General features: G+C 44.4%; 1 protein-coding gene across 1 annotated transcript in view; it reads right to left on the reverse strand.

Moving 5' to 3' along the window:
* FBXW4 (F-box and WD repeat domain containing 4) overlaps positions 1 to 12,949 on the reverse strand; it is a 64,685-nt gene that overhangs the window by 40,900 nt on the left and 10,836 nt on the right. Inside the window, 4 exon segments of the mRNA XM_080622207.1 lie at positions 3,798 to 3,892; positions 6,426 to 6,558; positions 7,736 to 7,921; positions 10,722 to 10,817. Coding sequence (XP_080478333.1) covers positions 3,798 to 3,892; positions 6,426 to 6,558; positions 7,736 to 7,921; positions 10,722 to 10,817 — 510 coding nt within the window.

Here is a 12,949-nt window from a genome sequence, read left to right on the forward strand (position 1 = left end):
TAGACTTGAATACTTACTTTAATCCAACACCAAATAATTTCTGAATTCAAGATTAATAATTAATGTAACATCAAGGTCCACTTTTTCCTTCCCCCTCCAATTTAAAAGCTTCTCTATCATTATGGAAAAAGAACCAACAACTTGCAACTATTTTTCCCCTAAGCAAAGGAACATTTCAGTAGCACAACACATATCATAAGCCTTATGGTTCTGCAGCCATAAGTGCCAGCCAATCAGACCTCATTCTCTCCATAAACCTATCTCTCAAATTAAACAATGTACAGTGGTAACTTCTCTTCCCTGGCTACTGCCACCTCAAGGAATCACAAAGCATGAAGGTGCCACTAGTCCAAAAGAAATCCCTGGGTTTGCGTCACTTTGCACATTTGAACAGGTCCACTGCACTCAGGCTTGCCCTGGTCCCTGAGCACACATAAGTCACTGCAGTAAGCACCAGTAAATGAAAGTTTAACATCTGCATGACGCAGGGCTCAGAATGCAAATAACTCAGAGGGAAGCGGATTACAAACAACTAAGAAACGGTTTAGGGTACATAGCCTTTCTGTAAGCACAGCATTTTACTAATCCATGGAGGAGAACAGCTACGGAGACCAATTAAATCAGAACAAGTTGAGGCATCCTTATTTTAAGTATCCTATATGACCTCAGACTCTTCCCTAGTCCCTGATGTGACAAGCAATGTGGGACCTCCTGGCCCAAGTACATCAACCAGCACAGCTATGCAGAAGACCTCTTGAAAACCCAGAAGAAGCACAATGCCCACCCTATCCCCACTACCCTGCAGGGCACTGTTAGGGATCCCCAAAGCAATGAAGCTCCAGTAACACACAAGAATGTCCAGGCACTCCCATGGATGAAGAGGTCATACAAAAGGCTAAGCGCAGTTCTCTGCACAGTAAAAGCAGAAGATCCAGTACTACCCTTTTACTGTCTTTTACCCTACTTAATCTCCCTTATGGGCATCATTCAGCTTGCAGACCCTCCAAGCATCCAGCCCGCCAATCACTACATCAAGAACAAAGCAGCCTCCTCTTTAGCTCAGCATATCTGTAACAGTATCTCTGTAGTTAACACAGAAAAACTGTGGACAAATCAAAACAGAATATCCAAGAAAGATGCCAAAAGCCAGAGGAGCTGCATTTTAAGAGCACAAGCCTCTGAAGATCAGCTTGGGTGTGCAGACACCTTCCATTAGAGCAGCAACCAGCAGAGCAGGACTACAGCAGAAAACCCAGCTATGGGTCAGGTGCATGTGGGATACTTTCTACGAAAGCTTCACATGGAGGAAGACATCACTGAAAAGCAAGTTTTGGTCTACAACCCTGACTACTCTAGAAAGTCATAGTCGTGGCAAACCTCCAGGTCAGGAAGCCGCAGCCTCTCCAAAGCACTTTTGAATAGCTAGAGCTAAAGGAGCACTCCCTTCTTCTGCCCCACCGCACACAACTGCTTTGGGCCGCTCTGGATCAATATGTGTCCACAGTGGTGGGTTCTCAGCAACACTCGGCCACAATACTTAAGTGGTTGGAGCCTCATTCTACAGCAGTTTGACATCATCAGAACTATCTGTTCATACGGAGGAGCTCTCACTTTATACCAGCACAAGTGAGTAGGGAGAACCGGGAGGACATATCAGATGTTTAGGAGGAAGTGGAGGTTATAGGCCATGTTCAGCCTCACTGAGGAACAAATGCATCCAAGCTCAGGCAAGAAGGATGGGGACTGCAAGGGAGGAAAAGCTTCACGCACAAGTGCATAGGGAAAGCATACGAGTGATACATGGGCTCTTGCAAGTAAAACAGAAACCACAGAGCTCCCCAAAGCAGACCTTGCTAGAAACCAGATATTATCTTTTTGATACTCACCCTCATTAGACAGCAAGCAATAAAACCTATTAGTGAAAAATTCATCTCCCCTGCCCCTTGCCCTGGCCCTCCCCCACCACATGCCCTCCTGCTCTGATCTCCTCTCTCTTCTGGGATGGCTGCGATTTGTTCTGAGCAGCGACAGGTTTATAGGTTAGCCGACACCTTCTCTCTGTGGAATTTTAATTAACTTCACCCAGCGTCCATACGTGAAGGAGCAGGGCTCCCATTATACGAGGTCAGCAGCGTGTTTCAGGCTCTGCTATATCAGCCGTCAAATTGAAGAATTAATGACGTGGCTAATTGGCTCTAATTCTCCACCCACCCAGTCCCCCTCCTAAAACACAGAGGGATGGGGGGGACGGTAGGGAGGGCTAACAGGGGAGGCTGGTACAGTCCACAGTCTCATAAGAAAACAGGAGTGCACAATTTAAGCCCACTTGTCCATGGGGTAGCTGTTCTACCACCTCCCATTTATCACTCTGCAGGGAGGAAAAGGGGGGTGGGGAGACTGTGAGTAAATATTGTGACAGAGAGTGTGCACAAGCGTGCACACCAGGGAGAGGAACAAGACAAGAGGCCACCTCAGTAGGTCATCACTTAGGAGCAGGAAGCAGCATGCCACTGGGCTTTAACCAGCCACGGTGCTAGAGCCAGACCCTGTCTGCTAGAAAAGGAGCCCTTGCAGCACAGAAGACAGCAAAGGGCTTCTAACAACTTGCAACAGCATTAATGCATATGGCACTTCCTCAAAAACACTATCTCAGTCACAGCAATGGGACAAGGGAATGGCAAAATCATAGCAGGTCTTGAGGGTCATTTCCCTGATAATGCCGTTATTCCCTGATAATGCCGTTATTCCCTGATAATGCCATTAGCTCTGTACCACTAAGTTTCTGCTGACTGCAAAACAAGCCTGGAAGTCTAATGAGGACAGCAGTTGTGGGAATTACTTTGGTTTTGCACAAGCCTGAAATTCAACAGTTGCAGACAGCACATGGCCAGAAACAGCAGCTCTTCTTCTCCTCTTCCTTGAGAAAGGATGAGGGAGAATCTCTGTTGCACATAGAAGACCAGTTTAACCATGAACCGAAGAGACAGATTGTTGCTGGTCAGTGTAAGATTTTAACAGTGAGCATTTAAGTTTCTCAGATTTTCACTTCAAGAATGGGAGCACTTTGAAAACCACTGTAGAAGACACTGGTGTAGGTACAAATTTGTGGACAAATCAAAGCAGAATATCCAAGAAAGATGACAGAAGCCAGAGGAGCTGTATTTTAAGAGCACAAGCCTCTGAAGTTTAGCTTGGGTGTACAGACACCTTCCATTAGAGCAGCAACCAGCAAAGCCTCCCATGCTGAAGCTGCAGCATTACGCCCATACTAGAAGCACAGGGCTACAGGCAATAGAGGCTGGAACACTTCATCCCTGAACTCCACCTTAATCTTTCCCAGTTCCACATGCTCAAAGAAAACTAAGCCCTAACCACTGCACACAGCTCCCAAGTGGGGACCTTTATGGTTGGCATCTTTTCTGCCAGAGAACAGAAATACAAGTTGGCATCTTTTCAGCACAGAAAACCTCAAGAGGATCTGATTCATTCCTTCTAATTAACAAGTCAGAGAGGTTGCTCTGCAAGTAAGAACAAACACATATCACCTGAGACGGTAACAGGAACTTAGCGCCATTCTGACAGCCTCTTTATGAGGGAATCACGCCGCTGTTATGAGGAACAAAGACCCCATGCTCCTCCCTGAGCAACAACTGCAGGCACAAGCACCTGATCAGCCTCCACCCAAATCAAGTCCCTGGAAGCACCACACTGGTGCCTTGGAGAGATGTGTGGACACAGCCTATCCAAATCCTTTACCTCTCTCTGTTGGAAATTGGGAATAAAGAGATCTCAGTTACCTTAACAATGGGCTGATAGCAATGGACCAGACTCGATCCTCTGTCTGCACTGTATGTAGACACTGCCCAACTCTGCCCGCGGACAGGGACCAAACCTAAAGAAAGAGATGCATGTTATGCCACATCACCCAGAAGGTGCAGATGGTAGGATGCACACTTAATGTTGTGTTGGAAGAGCTGCCAAAACTGCTACTCTCACCTTCCCTGAGATGCTCTCCCTAGTTCCCATGACTTATTTCTGAGGAGCCGAGCCTTCAATCACTTGCAGAAAAAAAAGCACTTAAAAGTCACACAAAGATTCAGCTTATGAGTATGACCTTCCATCCCACTGGTAACAGAGCGAGCACTCCAATCATCACATGCTCTCTAGGGCAGCACTCACAACAGCAACTTATCATCTTCTGTAGTTAAATAAACAAGAAGCGGGATTTCTTTAAATCACTGTTGTTCAATTGAACAGTGTGGGAAGATTTTGTACCAGCCCTGAAAAATCTCCATTCATATTATCTATAAAATTAATCATTCGCTACCATGTAAAATAGTTTTTTTATAAACCCATGCCCTTTCAACCAAGTTTCTTATGTGTACCTCAGGCTATTTTCAAATAGACTCCCCTTGCCACTGACAATGTGAGAGAGTGTCTTCCCTCCCCCATAAGTGCATACATGCACATCCCCTTCCACCAGTTCACCACACACCCCGTTGTTTCTAGGTCCTAATAAACCGCTCCAGATTCTTGCTGGGACCTCTGCTTGTGGCCCTCATTTTCTCCACCTCGCCTTCATTCTTGGCCCATAGGGCTGGAGACCCCCAGTTCTATGTAACCCACCCCTGATGTTTTACTTCAAGACTTCAAAGCTGGGAGTGCCCTATTTGTTTGTTTGTTGATAATGCCCAGGATTGCAGGCTATTCTTGTCAGCGGGGAATTTAGCACCTAGTGTCAGCAAAAGCAGCAGAAAAGCTTAAGTCTTTTAAGGCATCCCTATCTCCTACAGGTTAAAAATATTGCTCAGAGCACACTATCTGGTGCCTATCACACAGGAATGTACATTAGCAGCTCTTCAGGGCTTACTTCTAATCAACACTCAGCAGAGCCCTCAATAGCTTAGACACTTAGAGCCCCTTTAAAAGGCTGGTAGGGATTCCCTTCCACCCTCCAAGAGTCTCATTCACACAAACAAGGCAGCCTACAAAAGAGATGATAAAAAATGAGAAGTGAACATCCCTAGAGCCTATGCTGTGGTGAGCACTGGGTGGGCAAGATCTCACACTAGCTCCAAGAAAAACAGCCTTAAATTCCCCTCTGGCCTTCAGGAATTTGTTCTCAAGGTCGGGGAGGTCTGTCCTCTAGCTGCCAGGGAAGCAGCAAGAAAGCACTCTCCCACCAAAGAGGCTCCACAGAACATAGAGAAGCAGCCTTGCTTAAGTGTGGAACAAAGCAGCATCAAGGCCTTGCTCCCAAAAGACAAGCAGCATCCCCAGCAGTGCCCTTCGCATCTGAACACTGCTCTGCTTGGGAGTGATTCTACCCAGGAGTACACCTATACAGAGGGAAAAACAAGAACAGATAAGGTCATGCTGCTCAGAGAGTTGCCCACTACCACACTTATAAATCTTTGAAAGAGACATTTAAGTCTTCTTTGCCTCACCTTCCGCTTTTGCAAAACAGGAATAGAAGTTTTTCCTCTTTCTTTCATTAATACTCTACAGTATGTACCAGGGGCCAAGAGTATCTATCGGCCTCGCCTGAGCAACAGCCAAAGCTTTCAACATACAGCAACCACTTCCAACAATGAAACAAGTGGTTGTGAAGATGTTACACCATGCAAGCAGAACAAGCGCAAGACACCTACATGCAGTTTCTTAAACTAGTAAAACAGAGCTGGTTACAGCTCAGGAGAAAAATTCCCCAGGAATAGAGTACTCCCAACCAGATCCAGAAGGACAAAAGTTAACAGGTGCTGCCTCAAAAATAAATAGTCAAAAATACTGTGATAGGATTAGTGACGCCAGCTGGAAGAGAAAACTGGGAGCTAACAGAAGTCATAGTCTAACTTCACTCCTGGTTTGCAAACCAAGAATGATTAAAAAAAAAAACCAAACCCAACAATAAAAAAACCCAAAGCACTAATAATAATAATAATAAAAAAAACCACCACACCACCACACCCCACAAATAAACTACAGCCCCATAGATTTGGAAAAGACATCATGCTATGCCTTAAAGAGACTGAATATACAACAGAGAACATGTGAGGCAGAACTGCATCACAAAGCAAGGATGTGCTTCAGATAAATACAGCAAATTTCAGACTAACTGCATGGATCCCTACTGCAGTGTTAGACACATGTACAGCAAAACAAGCAAAACATCAGCTGCTGCCTTCTGCACCTCCTAGTTTAAACTAGCAGCTGATGTCATGAAGTGACAAATCTCTTTCTTAAAAGCTTGGCACAGTAAGCATCTTTTCAGAGACCTGAGCCTACAGCAAGATGCCCTGCACTCCTTTGCAGACACACAAGACAGGGCTCACAACAGTTCTGCTAACACTTAAACATTCACGGCACAAGACCTCTGAAGTCACCTCTGCAGCAGCACCTGCAGCTGCTGGAACATCACTGCTTACCTTCGCTGTTCTGTCCCGGGAGCCGCTGACAATGAGGCCACCTTGGAAGTCCACACAGTTCACCTCCTGTTCATGTGCAGAAAACTTGATGCTGTAGGAGCCATGGATCTTGTGAAGGACAATATTTCCATCTCTGAAAAACAAATCCCCAGGCAGGGAGTCTGTATCAGCTGCATCTCCCTTGAACATGCACCTTCCATTAGTGCTTAGGAGTACCACAGAAAGACTCGGACTGATCTCTCATGGGAGCTGAAATTCATGCAGCATTATTAACCCTCCACTCCTCACACATCAGCTGTTCTCTTACATTCCCACATCTGGCCAGTCAAAAGCTGATCTGCTGCACATGAAAATTTTCCTGGCTCTCTTTCCACCCTCCACTTGGTGTTAAGCTGCAGAAACTAGCAGAGCAGCCATTCTTCCTCCTACTGCTTTGAGTTTGCCAGAATCCTGGCTGGATGCTCAATGACTGGAGTCAGAGAAAAAGTGAGAAGTCATTCTCACCCATGTCCAAGCCTCAGCTTTTCATTCATTTCAGAGCAGCCGTGCAAGGTGTTGTGCTTTGAATTAACTAGAAAGGTATTTAGACTTTTTTTTCAACCAATACAGTTACTGGAATTTTAAATGCATGTGTTTGTTTTCGCCTGAATTTTGGGTTCACAGGGGAGAGTCTCAAGATATCCAGGGCAGACAGCCATGCCTGCATCTCCCAATTCTGTGCTTAAGTGCCATGTATTTTAATAGCTAAAACTTCGTAAATAACAGTTCTGTTATTTGCTGTAACTGAAAAAGACCAGTCAAATGCAAAATTAACTGGAGAAGTGTGTGTGTGCTGGAATGCTTGGCAGTTTTCCCCCTCTCCACGATTATACCAGTACTTCTAATAAACATACACTTGTGTCTAGAATGCTTTATGCACCACTGCGGTCCCAGTTAACCAGCAATTGTGAATAACAGAACACTGTTGGGCTACCCTGACTCTAACAGGGACAGAAATTAAAACCGCCCATCAGTTGGGATTGTCTGATCAGTCAATCCTGATTCAACAATCCTGTAGACATATACACAAGTTCAAAACAGAAAAGGACACTTGAAGAGGTCAACAGCAAAAGACTCTGCTCCTCTACTGCTGTAGTAGAACCTTTTTCAGGACAGAACCAAATCATGACAGGAAGCAGCAGCAGCTGAACACAGCCAAGTATGAGGACACCATGTAGCAAGATTGACCTCTCTGCTCTGGGCTGAAGTTACACAAAGCCTTTCCAACTTCACTGTCATACTCCTTGGGCTTCTTCATTCACTCAACTTACCCCCCTCCACTGACGATGTGAGAGTTGACAAGAACAAAGCGACATACGTCCTCCTGGTGGCCAGAGAAGATAGCTTGAGGGTGACGCTGCAAACCTGTACCATCGGGACAGAGCCCATAGGCCTGGATGTTCTCTGCTTGAGACAGGTAGAGGTACTCGCCATCCAGCTCTATCCAGGGCATCAAACTGCAAACAGACAGCAGGTTGGAAAGAAAGCTAAGAAGCCACTAGGAGAAAAATTAACTCTATCCGTGCTTAAACCAGGACAGGAGGTATAGGAGCAGGCAGAAGACAACAAAACAACTTCACAAATAACACACAAAAAGGAAATAGAAGATTGCATACGTAAACATATCAACAAAAGCAAATGCCCACTCATGAAAACTGGGAAGTTGGAGCTGCTGCTCACATGCAAAGGCAGGGCTTAATATAGTAGCACAGCTAACAAGTGAGGCTTCTCCAGCAGCATACAAAGCAGATCACATTGCTGGCATTTTTCTAATCAAGAGCTGAAGTAAAGGAAGCACAGAATCTCTGAAACAGATGACTGCCAAGAGTCTACTGAGTTCAGATAGGAAATACTTAAGGCTCCCTGACCCCTCTTCACAAGCCCTGTACTTTTTAAGAAATGATGCTATCAGGCATTTGTGAGCTATGCTGAGCATTTCTAACAGAGCCTTCAATATGAGGCTCCTGATGCAGTCAGTCAGTCTTGATCCTGCACATTATTTACTGATGCTCAGCAGAGACCACAAAGCTGCCAGTATTTCACATGCATCTGAGCAGGTCACATCAAATAACACACATCTTCCTAGAAGCAGAAAGTCTTCCACCTCTTCCATTCACTGTATGCTGATATATAAAGCAGCAGGGTAAGTCTGAGGCTACCCAAGCACTTTGTGCTCATCATGTAGAGGAGGTATTTTTCTACATTCACACCTCTTCCACCTCTCAAACAAAAGCAGCTGCAGAGCAATCTCTTGATTTCTGTTGTCTGTCTTTCAGAAGAGCGTATACACCCTTTCTGCTGCATGCTATCTATGGGACAGTGGCAGGTTCCTACAGACAGGTGCCATGCCAAGGGCACTGGACTGCTAAAGGAGCTGTTCCAAAGTATTCTGAAGATTGAAATTAGAAGGGGAAAAATGTTTCACTTCCTGGGAGACCGAGAAGGAGACACTCCAGCAACGTCTGAATCAAGTCTGTCATCACAAGTTTTGTTTATTTATTCTTGAAACAAAATCAAAATACAGAAAACAGAACAGGCTACACTGCACATTTGGGCAGAGAGCTCTTTGTTCTTAAGCACCAGAGAATCAGCAAATATGCCTTCTTGCATCTGGCCATGCCATATCCAGAGAGACATGGGGCTTGTGTCCTATGGGGCATGGACGTGTAAAGTTGTCTCCACTCTGCAGACATTGCCGAGTGCACCAATAACCCATGCAAACTTTGAGCAAAATCAGAGCCTTTCCACGGAGCAGACTTTCAATTTTCAAACTATTCAGGAACAAACTGTTTTGAAAGCAGAGGAGCTTCTCAAAAAACTGTATCCCTCTTTTTTGCAGATCATTCATTCTCAGAGGTCACAATTTTCTTTGTCAGCAGAGCCATTACATATAGCCGCTCCACATAACATCACAATTTAGAACCAGAAACAAGCAAGAGGACAAGATTACTTATCAGATAGAAGGTTCCTGCTTGCCTGCATTTATCTCCAACAACAGGCTTTTAGTCACATAAAGGAGTCAAACGTAGGCTATAATGTTCCTTTGAGACTTGATCATACACATGGAAAAAGTAAGAGGCATCTCTGGAGCAGAAGCTTTGGTTTTAGGTAAGCTTTGATTTCCTTTTCCTTCCTCCACTCCTACGCAGTCCTCTAAAAGCAAGTGAATATCCAGCTTACTTAGGCTACAGCCAGTTTCTGTGGCTCTCCTCCTGCCACAGTTTAGCTTTTTACCTTTTTCTATGGCTTTTTCATAAGGAGAAGCAACAAATCTGAAGCAGAACAAATGAAAATTAGAGGATGACATTCGGATGGTGGCCTCATTAAATCAGTCCTTGCTTTTTCACTTGGGAAGCTGGTTTAGTAATGATCTCTAACATCCACAGAGCCTGTCTTCACAGATGGTTGCAAGCACTTCAAAGGCAGGTATACAACCTGCACCAAAACCCATTCTGTTCATTACAGTTGTTCCCAGGACTTTAGACAAGCAGTGGCACATTATCCTCCACTTCAATCTACATAGCACAAAAAGCATGAAAAGCTCAGTAGAAGGTCCCTGTTCTTCAGCAGCTAACAAATCACAGTCTTTCTCATTTTATCTACTGTCTGATGACGTGAAGACTGAAAATGTAGATGTGCTGTGCAGACAAGAGACCTACTTTATGCTTTGCTTTGAAAGCTGAGTATACCTTTGCAAGAAAGAATTTAACAACAATCTCTTCTCACTAATGTCAAATACACTTTCTTTTTAGTGAAGGAGGAAGCATAAGGTAGAAGAACAGCAATTAGCATTTCAGATTTGTACAGCCAAATCAGGCACCATGATAAAGCACAGCAGACAAAGCAAGTATTTTGAGGGGACACAAGTTCACATTTGGGATCAAAGTATGCTCATTGTGAGAGCAGGGCAGAAAATTGCCCATGGTATACAGCAACAGAGAGGAACATAACAGCTTAAAGCTTGTAGTAAAGATTGCTAAATCCAGCTAGAACTGCACAGATCAGAATAATGACAAATTCAAGCTCTTAGTAAGAAAGTAACTCTCAACTCTCAGAGTGAATCTCTAGGGCAAGACAGAAACTCCTTTTACCCCACGTCCAGCTACTCAGCAACACCCAAAACAGGCTAGCAACATCACTTGTGATCCACAAGGTCTTACAAGAAGCAGGAAACATCTCATTTCAGGGCACAGACAAAAACTCAAGACCTGGCAGCAGCTGACACAGAACAAAGCAGTAGACAAAGGAGCCACTTGCTTGCATTTCCATTTCAGGACTGTCTCCCTCCGGCACCGTCCGTGCCTCCAGTTCTGAGATACTTTCACCCTTTCCTTCACTGGAATGCCAGGCGCTCTGCAGACAGAAGAAGAGAGATGAGATTAACAACTGGGACTGATGCTGTATGAATAACAAATACACTCAAGCTGGTCACAGGTTCTACAAATGATGAGCATGCAAACACTGGTGGTGCCTGAGACACACTAGAGTAAGCACACTCCTATGAGTTGACAAGAAAGGAACACTGAGCAGGGTGGGCGCTTATCAGCATGGAAAGCCATCCCTCATGATCGTTAGTGTACAAGCCTTAAATCTGATCAAGACCTATCTAATACATTGAATGCAACACAGGTTGAGACAAAACGTAATCAAAGCAAGATGACATGGAAAGAAATTACCAGAACAACCAGAGAAAAAGGACATCACTTTTCTAACAGAGACGAAATTAAACCAGTTAACATAAGGACACTACCACACAAGAACAGATGGAGGAAACACTAGTCAGAACACTGAAACTAGAAGCCAGGAGAGTGTGTCTAGACAGAAGACCAGTAAAGAAACTGCTCCAGACCCTGACCTGCCTAACAATCACATAGGCAGATACAATAATTAGAAATCAAGATATGTTCAAACTAAAAATAAAAATCATACATCTGTATAACCAACCACCTGATGCACACACGCCCCAAGACAGACTTTCTTTTGCAGCAGCTCACCGAAGGATAGAAAATTCCACCACATTGCTGGAAAATTCTCTATTCACAGTCAGACAAACTTATGAACTGTAGTCTCTCTTTTAATAAGCAGTTGCTGGGATACAAATCAAAGTTATTGGGATAAGCTGGGAAAAGCCAAGATCGGGACAGCTCAAGAGGTGACAAAAGGTAGGTACTACCGAGACCTGGGACCAAGGTCTCAGAGTCTACATGAACATAGTCAGTTCAAGCAGCTGTTCAACATCTGTCTTGCCTTCATGATCCAGGGTGGATTAAAGAGGGAGGGAGGGAAAAGACAGCATTAACTTCCACCTTTGTCATATCATAAACTTAATTATTAAATACCTTTGGTGGAGCTACTTAGGTAGGAAAGATCAGAAAAGTACAAGAAAAAACTCTTGAAGTTATGCTTTGTAACCAGGGGTTGTGAACCACTAACTAGATTATAAAAGTTTATTCCCCATTCATTTCTCAAGATCCAATGTTCTCAGATTTATAGAGATGAAGGGAAGATCCTTGAGAGATGGGTATTGGTGCCTGGTCAGAACAAGTTCCCTTCTCCCATCTTTACTATGCCCTCAACTCACTTCCCAAAAGTGGGATTTTGAGACACTGTCATTTTTAAAACAAAGATTACCTCTCCGTAAATAAACATCTCCTGTGGCTGTTAATGGGTGCAGGAATCTCTAACCTGGCCCTGGGGTCTGGCCAGATTCTCATTTTCCCAGCCTTCCTTCCATAGCCTCAGGCTCCTTTTCTTCTGCTCACCCTTCCCTCCCCTTTTCTATGCTTTCTGGCACTTAGTCACCATTATAATTTGACTGCATTCCTGGGCATGTGACCCAAAAACAGCAACCACACATAAAAAAGCTTCTTGTCCCCTAGAAAGCTTTGTGACATAAGTTTATGATCAGCAGAGCCACACCAAATAAAACTGAATTTAGGAAGCTACGAGCTCTTTATTTCTCCTAACCCTTTCTAAAAAATAACAAACAAACCCACAGAGTTAGCCTAGGCTGCAGGAAGAGGAATTCCTGTTTTTAAACAGAGCACTTGAAGGAGCTCATGTGACCAGATGAGGAGGTCTGACATGAGGAACCCACAGCACTGAAATGTCAGGTCAGGTCCAGCAGCCTCCTCTCCTCATCGCTTATTACTCTCCCAGACAGAGCTCAGACTCTCCATCCACATGCAATTCCATTCATTATTCCAAAAGGCTTCTCCTCCCCACACTCAACCCTCAGTGAAGTTCTCCCCATGTACAGATTTTAAGTCACCAGCTTGCACAGTGATGGAAAACACACTCATGCCACAACCCCCTCCTAACACATACTGGCCCATCCAGACATCCTGAGCTCAATGCACAAACCCTACTAAGCCTAGATGTAATTTCCAAGGCTTCAAGAAAGGTGAATCTAAGGTCAAAAAAAGTAGCCTCCATCTTACGCTGTTGGTCACTTTTCTAATTAGGGGGGCAGGTCTTGATCTTCC

The sequence above is a fragment of the Psittacula echo genome (assembly GCF_963264785.1).
Source record: "Psittacula echo genome assembly, chromosome: 6".
Classification (NCBI taxonomy): domain Eukaryota; kingdom Metazoa; phylum Chordata; class Aves; order Psittaciformes; family Psittacidae; genus Psittacula; species Psittacula echo.